Here is a 14,628-nt window from a genome sequence, read left to right as displayed (position 1 = left end):
GTGCTTACTCTTTAGAGCAGTTTAGAAATCATAAATCACTCACGTCCAGTTTTATAAAGTCAACATTGAGAAAACTTGTTTGAACAAAAGGTAGATAACGTTAACATCACCACTCACCAAAGTATTCTTCTTACCTTAAACAAAGCAAACACAATACAAATAAAGCTATTGATTATGTGCTTTTTACGGTGTCCATACAAAATTAAAACACAAAGGCAATTATTGAACTTTCTTTGCAAGGAGCAACTGAGCGCAACGGCCCGCTCTGCAGCTTCACCCATAACTCCCCACATTTCCATGAAGGTTAATGTTCACCATGTGTGCTTGCTTAATACAAAACAAATGCATTGTTATAGCAAGGCAGTCTTGCCCGTGTTTCCTGTAATGTTGTCGTTCTCTTTGCATCTTCTCAGGTCATCACTCTAAGTGCCTTAATGAACCTCGTCAAAGGTGATATAGTTCGAATGGACATGTAGAGGGTGCACGCTGCATCTGCATGGCTGGAATAGCCATGCACTCGTGCCAGGGCTCTGCTATACAAAGTAGAAGCTGCAGTTTGGACATAAGGAACAAAGACCGTGACAGATGTTTCTTCCTGGTGTATGATGCAAAACAATGTGGACAAAGTCCACGCAGAAGTGGGCTACGAGACTGAAATCGACACGGGTGGTGCTAAGAGGGACCTCAACAGGTGCATCAACAGAGATACGCCAAGGTCCTGCTTAAGCAATCGTGTTGGCAGCAACACGACACCGACAGCCAGTCTTTAACACCTGTCGCCACTGCTTCAGACATTGCTATCATTGTCGAGCTGTTAGATTGTCAGGGGTGGTGGATTACTAGAAACGTCGCACAGATCCCGTTCAGCCACGTGCAGAGGCGAAGCTTCTGAACAGGCAAGCCAGGCAACTCTTTGGCGCTCCAGGCAGTGAAAGTGACTCCCAGCGTCTACACCAAGATATGTCAACGAAGGAAAATGAAGAGGAGTTATCCCTCGGGAGCAGAAAAGAAGAGGAGAAAAAAGTTTATATTTCTTATATGTTTTGTTGGTGTCAGATTATTTATAACGTAATGGCGATAAACACTGGTTGGGGGCCCCTCCTGAGAATTTTTGCCTAGGGCCCCAATGGACCCTAGCATCGCCACTGGCCACGTGTAGTACCAAAGTCCATTCAGGGCTCCTGCATGACCCAGGAAAATATTGGCTGTAAACTGTCTTAACGGTGTCATGACCGTATTATACTGAATGTCTAGGCAATGTGACTATGCTAAGTCAAGTCAGCACAGCAGAGAATGAAAACGAGGATGCAATATAGCGTAAAATGAACATCATGTAACGTACACGAATAAGTAGACACGTTAGCCCTTGGCTAACGGGTCGGACCCTTTAGTCGACTAGTTGACGTTGTCGCCCGCGGCGTGGGAGGTACGGGTTCGCGTCCCGGCTGTGGCGACGGTTCCCGGGCTGCCCCCCTAATTCGCTACATTGGTGTCAGAAGTGGGATGGTGAGACCGTGAGGGAGCTGATATGCTGAAGCGTGGGGACGTGCTTCCCCGAAGAGGGGGGGTAGGTGTAACGTACAGGAATAAGTAGACACGCTAGCCCTTGGCTAACGGGTTGGACCCTTTAGTCGACTGGTTAACGCTGTCGCCCGCGGTGCAGAAAATACGGGTTCGCGTCCCGGCTGTGACGGTTCGGGGGGGGCAGCCCATGGGGACGGATGTGACGTATGTATTCTTCTTCTTCAACTTGTATTTAATGGCTGGTGATAACTAGCGTTTAAGGTGCATTACCGCCACCTACTATGCTGGAGTGTAGGCCAGAGCACTAAAAGATGAAAGCCAAGGAAAAAAACCCAAAACAAAACAATAATAATAAATAATAATAATGATAGCAATAGATCCTCTTCATTATGCCAATTTCTTTTAAGAACACAAACAATGGTTTATATCGCTCCCCCTCAATACTGAGTAAATTCTTAAGATTAAACACACCCACCCCAAACGTCTTGAGTTGCTTCTTCCGCTTCCTTTCTACTAGCAGCTGTAAATGTTATCAAATAAGAAAAGGAAGAACCCCAAAACCGGTACACCTCCTAAACAAAGATGCATTTTGCTAACTTTAAGTGGCGTTCACGCATAATATTAATATTAATAACCCAATTAGACTTTTGCCTTAGCTTTATTTGAGTGAGGGAAATAGGACACTTTTTGTAAAGTGCTAGGATTAAATTTTTTTTATGCTGTATTCATGAAGAACCTGTTGAAAGGAAACTAGATGAACAGTCAACGAAAATGAAGGAAACTGCCATTGATCGATGCTGTAAAAATGTTTTTGCTGATTTATTTTTTTATGCGAGTGATACATTTCCAAATAGTACTCCAACTAAAAAAAAAAAAACGAAACAGGAATTTTCCTACCCAAAATTTAGATTTGCATATGAAAATATTTCCACATAACAGATGTACTAAATACTCTTAACCAGGATGGAGGGGTCTGGAAAATACAAAAATATATCGGATACAGCAATATACATCTGGGCCCAGTTTGATTTTCAGGAATCATTTTATATATTTGTCAAGAAAGGTTCACTATCCATACAGTGATAAGATAAACGTTAAGTAGGTTCTGATTCCATAGAGCGAAGACGACAGACTAAATTCACATTTTCAATATATTTTGACCCAGTATTACTCCAAGGATAACACTGAGGAAGATTCCTTTATGGAACCTTTGTTTGTCGTTGGATTGACCCAGTCTCTGCCAGCTAATATTTTTAAAAGTGTATGCCCACTTATGCTATATAAACTAATTTGTTGTCTAAGAAATCCAATTCATTTATTGGAATATTAGCAATGTGAGACAGATTATGTTGACTGTCAGACCCTCCCACCGACAGAAAGTTCAATAAGTCTACATATTTAGATCATTCTGAAATGAGAAGAGGCTGCGAGATAAAAGGTAAAAGAAGGATCATTATCACTCTTTTACCCTCTAATCAACACAAGTCAATATAAGACAGGGGATCATCATTGTCTTTCCAAACAAAGACACAGAACATGGTAAACATAATAGACAGCGGCCATGACAAGGGTAATTAAAACCAATTTTCAAGAATTAGACCGCATGAAGAACAGTTTATAAGGGGTCTGCACCACCTTGCAGCTCATCCTACAGAGATGCCCCCTATTAGTCGCCTCCATCCTCAACAGGGTGCTGGACATTGCTACAGTGGTAGTAGTCATTCAATGCAGCTGGAGCAAAGACATCCCAATGGCAACCTCAAGACATCAGACAAATTAAGTACATACAGACATACAGACAACACCATACAGCCATGTGAAAGACTATGGCCCTCTTTACTTTATGCTTTACCTCCTTTTTAAAAATAGAAATTAGTCATGATAACTTCGATATCATCACCCATGACACTGAAAGTGAGGAGATTTCAGATTTCAGTTGGACATTTGAAGCTATTGTGCCTATCACCAATGTTAGCCCACCAGGCCATAGACAATGTCAAATAAAATGCTACTTTTGTACCTTTGATGTTTGACAAATTTCTCTATTTTCAAGTGCAGTAGACACAGCATCTTCTTTCATAGAAATCCCCCCTCCCCCCCAAAAAATTACATCACTTCTGTCCCCACAGAAGATGACTTCCTGTCCCAAGGTTCGACATGCTGCCAACAATATTCGTATGCAAGTGTTGCTTGAATAATATCATGTCTTGGTGCTCACCTCGAACCTGGATATTATCAGTCAGCTTTCTGTCCAACTCTTTTGCCTCTGTTCTCTTTTTACAAGGAGATATGCACGCACTGAGTATCCACTTCTTCTGTTTCTTTTGTGGTACGCCACTAGGTACGCTTAGACTCAGTGCTGCCTCCACAGAGTGTAATTAAGCACATAAAAGCAAATGCAGTTTCATGAGCTTGAAACTGTATCGATGGATGACAATTTTTTGGAGGGTCATTTACATTGGGGGGGGCGTGTCCCCCGTGGTAGTTATGCTCGTGTCCAGTCCCCAGGAATGAGGTCCCTACATATGAAGGTGTCATGGCCGCTTCCATGACCTGCCGTGTTGTCTGCAGTCAGCAGTCTCTCAACAGTGGCAAAGCAGGCAACAACACACAATCGTTCATTCTCAATAAGCCCAGATTTCACTGTCGTTTTTAAGGTGCAAAAGTTAAGATATGTTTGGTATTATTTCATTTCAATACAATCATACAAAAATATGCACATTTTACATGTATCTAGTTTTCAGCCATTAAGAAATAAGCTGATCAGCCCTCACTAAAACATTAACTGATCGCACAATAAACACACCACGCCTCCATCTGATGAGAACTGTCTGAAAATATAATTACTGAAAACAGTTCATAAAAGGTTCTTATATCCTGGTATACATGAATATGAAAAACTTAACCAATTTCATAAGTTTTGATTTATATTTACAATAAATAGCTGAAAAGTAAACTGAATGTGAATTTTCCCAGTCTAGTACGGGCAGTATTGACTGGTTCCAAAAAGTGTAAGTGCTGCCATGACATGTGACTGTTATCGGGGTTTGTAACAAACCGGACACATCATGCGTAGTTTTTGTCTCCGATGTGCTTGTAGAGCGTCATCGAAACCGCCATGGCTGCGATCTGTAACAAGAAGAAGAAAGCCACTTTATTTTGTCATTGTACAGGTTACAATGAAATTTGTTCTCTGGATTCAACCCATCCTATTGTATAGGAGCAGTGGGCAGCTGCAGCGCCCAGGGACCAACTCCAGTTCTTCTTTCCATTGCCTTGCTCAGGGGCACAGACAGGAGTATTAACCCTAACACGCATGTCTTTTTGATGGTGGGAGGAAACCAGAGGACCTGGAGGAAACCCACGCAGACACGGGGAAAACAGGCAAACTCCACACAGAAAGGACCTGGGACAGCCTGGGGTTGGTTCAAACCCAGGACCCTCTTGCTGTGAGGCAACAGTGCTAACCACTGGGCCATTGTGCTGCCACAATAGCGTATTATGAGCATTATAGATTTTGAACAATATTTTAAGGACAACAAAAGCTAAGACATATAAACAGCAGCTTACACTGATTTAAATAATTCCAGATGACCAGGCCAAGAAAATAGCTTATCATTTATATGATGAATTTATATGAATGATCCGCTGTGGCGACCCCTAACGGGAGCAGCCGAAAGTAGTAGTAGTAGTAGTAGTAGATTTATATGAAGTGTCAAATATTGGACAATGTAATAACTTTACTTATTTTAACTGAACTTAGCTATAACCTCGTGTTAGAGTTAACAAACACCCGTCTTTTGGCATCTTGACTGAGTTAAGGAAGCTTCCGCCTGTTTTCTTAACAGTATAGTTTTAGGCACAAATGTGACTGAGTGGGAGTAAAAAATTTCCAATTGAACTCCTTTTTCCCATAGACTTTGATAGTTATGGCTAAAATGGAGACAGGCTAAAAAAAAAAGCCTATCCTCATCTTTTGGACTGTATTTGTTTTTCCATATGATCATAATGTACTGATGTGAAGTAGAGAGTGGAGAATAAGGTTTAATTTGACATTGGGTATGAAAAGATAGAGCATTAACACTGCACTAATGCTCTTGGCTGCAACATGCAGGCAGTCATTAACAAGGATCCCTAAGTCACATTTGAGTCACCCAGTGTTTTATATACCTCAAGGACTGCAATACCCAGTGCCACGGCGGCAATGATCACAGCGTTGTCCTCTATAAACTGGAGCAGCTTGTCATAGCACCCATCAACCCTCTGAAAGAGAAACAGCAGGCTCTGTCAGGGTTAAGCGAGGGACGAATACTGTGAATACAGTCACAAATAGATACACACAATAAATAGCATTTTGGGTATATACCGGTAAGCTGCTTGCTGCATTTGCATTGCATGTTTTGATGGAACTGCTTGATTTGCAGCATGCGGTAGGGTAAATGTCACCTCCATGTTGCTTATTAAAAGGGGACCCGTCAAAGTCTGTGTAGTTCCTGTATCCACAGCACTCAAACTAGAAGGGGATCAGAAACACAGTGTGTTGACATTAAACCTTGTTATGAAGCAATTCCACGTTCTTTCTCAGCACTCCAACGTTGGGCTGGCCGGGTGGGGTACAGGTATGCAGGTTGCAGGTATGGGGTAGAGGGTGGTGGTTAGGTGTGCCGATCCGTGGGTGTGCTACTGCATTAGAGAGCAGGATGGCTATGTTTTTTTTTTAGATCTATACAATATTTGGGCTAACTGAGATCTACTGTGGAACAATCCATTATCTTACCTCTTAACCTTTTGCCCTTTGCTGAGGTTACAGCAATACAATTATTTCCAATGGTTACAAAATACACAGTGTTGCTATGACGTACCCACTAGCTAGCAGTGTACAGTACCTCCTCCATGGTAGCATTCCAGAGCGACGTCAGGTTTTCATCCTCTCCGTACTTCACTCTGATGTTCTCTCTAACCTCATTTTCCAAACCCAGAAGGAGCTCAGAAGCCTGAGATGGACAAAACAAATATCAAGCTGTTATCAAAATTTATATTTTCAGTGTTCTGTTTCAAGATAATTAGCTTCTTTTTTTCTTTTTCTTTTTTAGCAAGCAAGAGAGGGTTGTCAGCACAGAATTTTTTGCTTGGTTGTTGAGAAGCACATACCAGTGAATCAAAGACTAGTACCACCACGGCTCCAGCAACCTCGACGAGGAAGATGATCAGCACAATGATGAAGAACTAGAGGGGAGATATGATACCAGATGATCAAACAGTGACTTGCAGAATCAAACCTTTCATTGATGAACGTCTTGTATCTATTTCACCAGTGTCCAACAAGTGCTCATGTGAATGATGCACCTTGGTCTGCCCATGATGTACATAACAGCACTTTCCTTTTTCCGGGGTTCTGTTGCATTTGGTTGGTAATGCTGCATGGCAATGATGATGAGGATGCTCTGGCAACGTTTTGGGAGGGAGAGGCTTTTAATGTTTTTTTTTGTTGCAGTCCCCCGCCTTTTTCTCCCCAATTGTATCTGGCCAATTACGATACGAAACATGTGGAGTCACCAGCTGCTTCTTTTCACCTGACAGTGAGGAGTTTCACCAGGGGGATGTAGTGTGTGCGAGGATCACGCTATTCCCCCCAGTTCCCCCTCCCCCCTGAACAGGTGCCTCGACCGACCAGAGGAGGCACTACTGGAGCGACCAGGACACACACCCACATCCGGCTTCCCACCCGCAGTTACGAACAATTGTATCTGTAGGGACACCCAACCAACGCCCGACAGGGATTCGAACCGGCGATCCCTGTGTTGGTAAGCAACGGAATAGGCCACTACGCTACCCAGACGCCCGCTTGTCATGCTTTTTGCAAACAATACTGTCCCAGTGTCAGCTTTCTTTTTTGAATTGTTCTTTATTACTAAGTGTAATAAACATCTCCCCCCCCCCCAAATCTGTTACCCCATGGTCTACTTTGCCTGCTCGGCACCTATTACATGCCAGACTGTACTGGAAAAGGGATCCTTCTTCTAATACTCACTCATCCTGATGTTTCTTCTTTTTTGATTCCTGAAATCTATCTTTTTTTCTTCCGGTAGATTATTTTCCTCACCTTAAATCAAGTGTCCAATGATAGCATGTGATATCCATTGCTGTGTGTTGTATCTACCTGTTTTCCCCTGTGTTAATCTAAAGCCCTCTGAGATTGTAACTGTGATTTAGGGTCATACACATAAACTTGACTCAGCCAGGATGGCCGAACGGCTGAAACTGAATCGGAATCTACACGGGGAAGTATCAAGGGGAGCAGGTAAGATAGTTTGAAAAGGGCAAGAGGCAATACCAACCATACACATGACCAACAAATATCAATAGGGGCTGCTGAGTTGTATACTGCGACAAAGAAAACAACCTGCTCCCCTTCCCCCATTCCTCCCTGCTACGTTCCCAAAGATTTAGCTAGCTCCCATATGCAGTCTTCTGCAAACTATGTAACTATACTAATGCTAGGCATTTTACAAATAACAGACGTTGGCAAACATGCTACCTTTCTATGTGAATCAATTTACCTTGTCTACTTTAATTTCTAGCTGTTATTCACAATTACATACTACCTATTCAGCGGACATGGTGAATTTTCAATTTTTAATCCCATATGGGAACCTGGACCATGAAAAAAAGAAAAAGAAAAAAAGAAGTCCCATAGAAATCCCATAGGACTTTTTGGTTGCAGGACTGAACAAAACGCACCATCAGCAGCATACACCTGCTCTCTCTGATAGCCCCACAGCAGCCCAGGAAGCCCATGATCAGCAGCACGGCACCCACAGCAATGAGCAGGTAGCTCACATTGGCCACCTGAGATAGTCCGCCCACAGAGTCCAGGTTTTCAAGGACCCCCAGCAGAGAACCGCTGTCTACTTTTACCCACACCCCAACACCCAGAATGGCTGCACCTGCCAACTAGATGATGTGTAGGGAGGGAGAGAGAGAGAGAGAGAGAGAGAGAGAGAGAGCGAGAGAGAGAGAGAGAGAGAGAGAGAGAGAGAGAGAGAGAGAGAGAGAGAGAGAGAGAGAGAGAGAGAGAGAGAGAGAGAGAGAGAGAGAGAGAATGGGAGAGATGGTGCAGCAGGGTGGATGAAGAGAGGGACAAGGGCAAAGAGGGAGATTGAGAGACTGTTGCAAATAGACAGAGTTTACCGATACATACATGTTGAGAAAGTTGGATAATTTTTTATTTGAAATGTCCAAACAAAAAAACTCTAGAAAAGGTATTCCTTGTGGAGAAACTGTGGCTTTGTAGACATCAGTGAAAATGGAGCGAATGTAGTATTGTGACTCTCCAAAGGATTTAACCATGAGTAACTAAAACTTAAAATTCACTCAACACATTAGACATGTCCCCATCGGCCCCATCTGCACTGAGGTGCTCTGGTCTGGGGATTGTCATTGGAGGAGAAGGACATGTACAAAAGCTTTGCATAGGCCACTGAAAAAGTTGTTTTGACTCACAAAGATGCAGCCATTGAAGATAAACATCATCATTTTGAGGAAACCGGGGCAACACATCTTGACCTTTGTAGCTGTGGTTTCACTTTACAAAAAAAAGTAAATGTTACTTTACATAATCACTTCTGAACATTTTCATTTACATTTATGCTTTTATTTATGCTTTTGTTCAAAGCAACTTCCAAGACACTAAGCAATTAGCAGAAAAATTCAAGTAATTACGTCACAGTATTACTATATGAAGTACGAGTAGCAGTATATAGTAATCATATCATACCCAACAATGCGTGTCATGTTATGTGCTTTATTTAGCTTAAGTACGCCTTAGGTCATAAATAGGTGGCGAATAGGAAAATCAAAATACAAGGTAGATCCATATTGCTACATATAAGTATAACATCAGTATAACAGACGTATTATTGTCAAAAGTGCATAAGATGTCAAGTGGAAGTAGAAGAAGGGCACAACTGTGGACACCAATAATAACGGTGTCTAAATTAATATGGACACAACAGTAATAGCCAATGCCAGTAATAGCATGAGATGGTTCTTATTAGCTGGAAAGTGCCACGTTTGTTTAGAAATCTTGCTTAGGGGCCAATGATTAAGGTAGGCCTGGGAGAGCAAAGGTTTTAGGCCTTTCTTGAAGGACATAAGTGAGACAGTCGGTTTAATGCAGGCTGGGAGTTTACTCCATCATTTTGGGGCCATGTGAGAGAATAGTCGACCTAGCAGGCACAGACAGAAGTCTATAGGAGGTAAAACAAAAAGGGTGAGCAGGAGTGTGGCTGTTAATATGAACTGCCCCTGGGTGCACCAGCAGTAAAGTTGGTGTTCTGGGTGATGTTAGTAGTAGGCAGTTTTGAGGAAGGTTGCATATGTGTAGAGAAAGGGAATGGGAGTGATCGACTATGTAACAGATCTTTGTTTTCTCTAGACTTGTGTGTGGTGACCCAGTGGTTAGCACTGCAAGAAGGTCCTGGGTTCGAAACCCAGGCTGTCCCAGGTCCTTTCTGTGTGGAGTTTGCATGTTCTCTCCGTGTCTGTGTGGGATTCCTTCCATCAAAAAGACATGCATGTTAGGGCTAATACTCCTGTGTGTGCCCCCGAGCAAGGCAATGGAAATAAAGAACTGGAGTCGGTCCCCGGGCACTGCAGCTGCCTACTGCTGCTATACAATAAGATGGCTTAAGTGCTGAGAACAAATTTCATTGTAACTGTACAACTGTACAATGACAAAATAAAATGGCTTTCTTCTTCTTTCTTCTTGTGGCATTTCCTCTCAGCTGCTGGGATCCTGGCCCTATCCTCCCTCAGAAGATCAATGAGCCACGAGCATAGGGGTGCTGTTTGAGATAGCTGAGTGACAAGAGGGCAAAAATGTCAAGTACTGGGCGCCGATATCAGCTGCAAAGTCAGTATCAAGAGCAGTTAAGTCTTGCATATGAGGAAGGTTCAAGGACGCCGGAGCTGATAGGCTAGAGGGAGATTGGGAGTGAGGTTGCGTCAGAAGGTGAAAAGGGCAGGGGGAGTAAAGGTCCCGGGTGGGAAGAAAATAGAAAACAGGACACAGTGGCGGCCAGATGTGTGCACAGCCATGTGTAACTGTGAGGTATAAGCAACACATCACAGAAGAGGAAGTCAGAGGATATTAAAATCACTGGGGACGAGCAATGATATACCATCCCCGGACAGGGAATGAAGCAACTTGTTAATCTTCTCGATAAAGTCTCAAAGCTGACCAGGGGGTCTTGAAGAGAACAAAGGGTAGGAGCTTCACTGGTTGAGTAATAGAGCCAGTGTGACGCTCTAAAGAGGTTGGAGGGAGAGGGAATGAAGGTGGAGTGTATTTCCAGGAGGGTGGAATGAGTCAGAGCCGAGAGAGAAAGAAAAGCCACAGGAGAGGGCTGCTGGCGTTCGGGTGTGTTCACATCTGGTGGATTTTAATCTCCGTTTCTACATTAAATACTCGCTGAGAACGGCTTAACTTTAACGGAAAAGCGCTGTGACGCAAACTGCCTCTTTTTTTTATTTTATCAGTCGACCAATCACGACGAAGAAGAGGGGGCATTACGTAGCATTACGTAGGAGGTTGTCTGTTTCTCATGACGTCAACAAACATGGCGGTGCCGGCGGGGAAGTTGGTGCTCGCCCGAGCAATCTCCCCCTGTTCGCCACGTCTCTGTTAAACAAGAAGTTGTGTGACAAATATTGACAAAATAACAATCAGGGTGATCGAAACAATGATGTAAATATGCAATGTTGCGCTGCGTTCAACTGGGTGCTACGGAGACGAGATGCACGTCGCACGATCCGCCATTCTTTCTCACTTCAGTGCGAAAGACGCCGCCCAATGTGAACCTGTACCTGTTCAGACCAGACGCTGCTCCACCCCCCTCCGCCGATCCGGGGAGGGCCGCAGACTACCACATGCCTCCTCCTATACATGTGGAGTCGCTGGCCGCTTCTTTTCGCCTGAGAGTGACGTGTTTCGCCGGGGGGACGTAGCGCGTGGGAGAATCTATCTATTTCCCCCAGTTCCTCCTCGAACAGGCGCCCCGACCGACCAGAGGCGGCGCTAGTGCGGCGACCAGGACGCACACCCTCTTTCGGCTGCCCACCCTTCTGTAGGGACGCCCTACCAACTCGGGGATTCGAACCGCCGATCCCCGTGTTGATAGGCAGCGGAATAGACAGCCACGCCACCCAGACGCCCGCCATTGGTCTTTGTAACGGACAGTTTCATCGAAGGACGGAGAAGGAGGTTTCAAGTGTATGTTCCTGCAGTGGGCGCTAACTAGCAGGGCTGTGCGTTGCTGCCATATGGGGTAGTAGGAATAGGTTACGGGCGCTTGATTGACCCCTGGTGTTAATGTAATGAAATGAAATGAAAGCCACTTTATTTGCCATCGTATTCTTGCAATCAAAATTGGTCTTCTGCATTTAACTCATCCTATTGCACAGGAGCAGTGGGCAGCTGCAGCACCCGGGGACCAACTCCAGTTGTCTTCTTTCTATTGCCTTGCTCAGGGGCACAGACAAGAGATTAACCCTAACATGCGTGTCTTTTTGATGGTGGGAGGAAACCAGAGGACCCGGAGGAAACCTACGCAGACACAAGGGAGAACATACAAACTCCACACAGGAAGGACCTGGGACGGCCTGGGGTTCGAACCCAAGACCTTCTTGCTGTGAGGCAACAGCGCTAACCACTGAGCCACCGTGCTGCCAATGGTAAGAGTAGTAGAATAGTTTGACCCCGGTGGTCCTCTGCAGCAACTACCACATACAGTACATACAGTGTGCACCTTATATGCAACACATGTCCACCATTACTATGGGGACCTTACCATCTTATTTGATCTTGTCATTTGAGGAAATTTGGTTTCACTAAGTCACCAAACTTACACTGCATTGAGGCAAAAAAAAAAAAAAAACCTAACTTGCAATGCACACAGTTCAAATGGCGTTTGCTTTGGTGACATATTAACCAGCCACTGGCAAGGGAAGCGGCACTAAATATAGTAATGATACTGAAACAATCAATGGTTTCAGTCGAGGCTTGAAATGAGGAGAGACGTTTAACTGCGTGACGCTGTTTCTAATGCATTTTCGAGGTTTTATTTTGACTTGTCAAAATGTTTTAACTGATTAGCAGACGGCACTGTTAGTTTTCTGATCACATCTGCCAGTGTCACAGGAAATGAAATGTCACACTATGGTCACACTTGAACCTCAAGATGGCAAAGACGTGCATTCATGATGTAAATCTTAGCAGTTACAATACTGGTTAATGGATTTAAAATCAGATTTCACAGCACTCCAAACAGTAAGTAAAATGGTTAGCTCACCACTCTGGCCTAAATATGTGCTAAAGTACACATGTTACATCTTAAATTGTGCTACTGAGAACATGATCAGTTGGTGATGGACTAGTTTCCTCTTACTGACTCGTTTTATGATGTCTTACCGGCAAACACCCAAGTATAATATTAACTAGAACTTAGTGGAAGTTCCCCCACCCCCACCTAGAGCCTATGGTTTATCATACAGCGTTCTTCCTTATTGCTTTGATTTTTGTGCCGTGACATCTGGTGTCCAAGAATAACAAAATAAAAAGTCTACTCTTATTTTAGGAAAAGGCTGACGTGAAGGAGGATAGCCAAACAAGCACTTTTCTTCCAACATAGTTTGTTAGGATGGGACTCAACACACCGAAGACAGAGCGACTCTGAGAAAGCAGGTATCAGATCTGTCATCGGAAATGGGATGAAACCTGACTTTGCAGAATATTCAGTCAAATCATAAATATTCAGTGACGTAATTAACTTTGCTTGATCTTTGGTGAAATATTTCAGAATTGAGTTTCTACTTTTAGAAAAAAAAAAAAGAAAAGGACTGCAGCTGCTCTTACAGTAATGAGTGCTGGTTTAAAAGTAAGCTTCACTGTTATTGCAACATCAATATTATCACATTCAGGAGGTATCTCGATCCCCTTACATAGAAAACAATACGATTTTATAGAATTTATACAAAATACCTTTTTTTTCACACACTAAAAAATCAAAGTAATATAAAATTTTCTAATAGATATATGATAAATTGGAGTCATTAGCACGGTTTCTCAGCTACAAAACAGCTCAGCGTGTACATGTAATTTAGCCACTACTTGGTGTTTTCCGACGGAAATCAGGGAAACTCGGTTCCTTCTGCTTCAGAAATACTTTAGCATATGAATATGATCATGATATTTTTGTCGTCCGTTACTTTTGTGCGTTTAGGATGTAGGCAGACCGAGGCTGACTGGGTTTATAGTGTAACGTAAATGAAACCGAGTGCTGTGGGGCCTACCTGTTGCTATGAAGAGGGTCACGTACCTGCTGTGATGTGCTGTGTGTCTGCTGAGATCTGATCAATGGGAAATGTCTGCACATGCCTCTTAAATTGGCCTTTACACTTCCTGTTCTGCGCCACCTCCCCATCTCTCTCTCTCTCACACACACACACACACACACACACACACACACACACACACACACACACACACACACAGAGCAGAAGATAGGAGAGGCCTGCATGTCACTGATTTGGCTTTTAAAGTGACTGACAATTCCAGGAGAACAAAGTCCAGTCAAACAAGTACAGTTTAAAACTACTTAATGGACGGGGAAAAAAATTGTCTGACGGTTTAAAAACACAGTCAGACAAGAGCATAGCTTTCACAGTTAAACTGACCCTTAAAGAAGTGAGTTTGTGACACGACAAAAACTTCGTATCTGACTGTGCCTTTCAAGATACGGATAATAATCTCCGCTCCGACATGGACCACGTACAGTGGAAAACCAGGAGCTCCGATGCGTTCGTGTCAAGCAAATCATTTACCATCATCAACACTACCTCATTTGGACTACTTTATGACAACCAACCTTGGAATATGACTCTGACGTATTTGGACACACATTTTATAGCGAGTTATTAAGGATTTTGCTGGCATGTGACACGAATGTCCTATTTATAGCACTGATAACGGGGTGATAATTACACTTAAGTTCCTGGTAGTACGCTCAAATATGTCAGAGCAATATATGAAAATGCATTTGGGGA

At 43.4% G+C, this 14,628-nt stretch overlaps 1 protein-coding gene across 2 annotated transcripts; it reads right to left on the bottom strand.

The window, feature by feature from the left end:
• Positions 1-2,327: 2,327 nt before the first annotated feature.
• On the bottom strand, positions 2,328-13,921 carry LOC130112713 (tetraspanin-1-like). Of its 2 annotated transcripts, none has more exons than XM_056280184.1 (8): positions 13,876-13,921; positions 9,028-9,109; positions 8,266-8,478; positions 6,676-6,750; positions 6,411-6,518; positions 5,891-6,037; positions 5,695-5,787; positions 2,328-4,653 (listed from the first exon to the last, which is right to left on the bottom strand). In XM_056280184.1, exons 2-8 carry the CDS (start codon positions 9,082-9,084, stop codon positions 4,591-4,593), a joined length of 756 nt encoding a protein of 251 aa, XP_056136159.1. In that variant the 5' UTR covers positions 9,085-9,109; positions 13,876-13,921; the 3' UTR covers positions 2,328-4,590. The 2 variants fall into 2 exon arrangements, with proteins under 2 accessions (XP_056136159.1, XP_056136158.1); XM_056280183.1 differs by having other exon boundaries at positions 13,902-13,921.
• Between the last annotated feature and the right edge of the window lie 707 nt (positions 13,922-14,628).

This window comes from Lampris incognitus, chromosome 5 (assembly GCF_029633865.1).
Source record: "Lampris incognitus isolate fLamInc1 chromosome 5, fLamInc1.hap2, whole genome shotgun sequence".
NCBI classification, from domain to species: domain Eukaryota; kingdom Metazoa; phylum Chordata; class Actinopteri; order Lampriformes; family Lampridae; genus Lampris; species Lampris incognitus.
The sequence above is the reverse complement of the archived record's forward strand: the minus strand, read 5'-3'. Positions and strand labels throughout refer to the sequence as shown.

Coding starts and splice junctions, on each gene's coding strand:
- LOC130112713 (XM_056280184.1), bottom strand. CDS start 9,084: ATGTGTTGCCCCGGTTTCCTCAAAATGATGATGTTTATCTTCAATGGC. Junction 6,519..6,675: donor TACTAGTCTTTGATTCACTG/GTATGTGCTTCT, acceptor TGTCCATCTCAG/GCTTCTGAGCTCCTTCTGGG. Junction 5,788..5,890: donor ATGCAGCAAGCAGCTTACCG/GTATATACCCAA, acceptor TTTCTCTTTCAG/AGGGTTGATGGGTGCTATGA.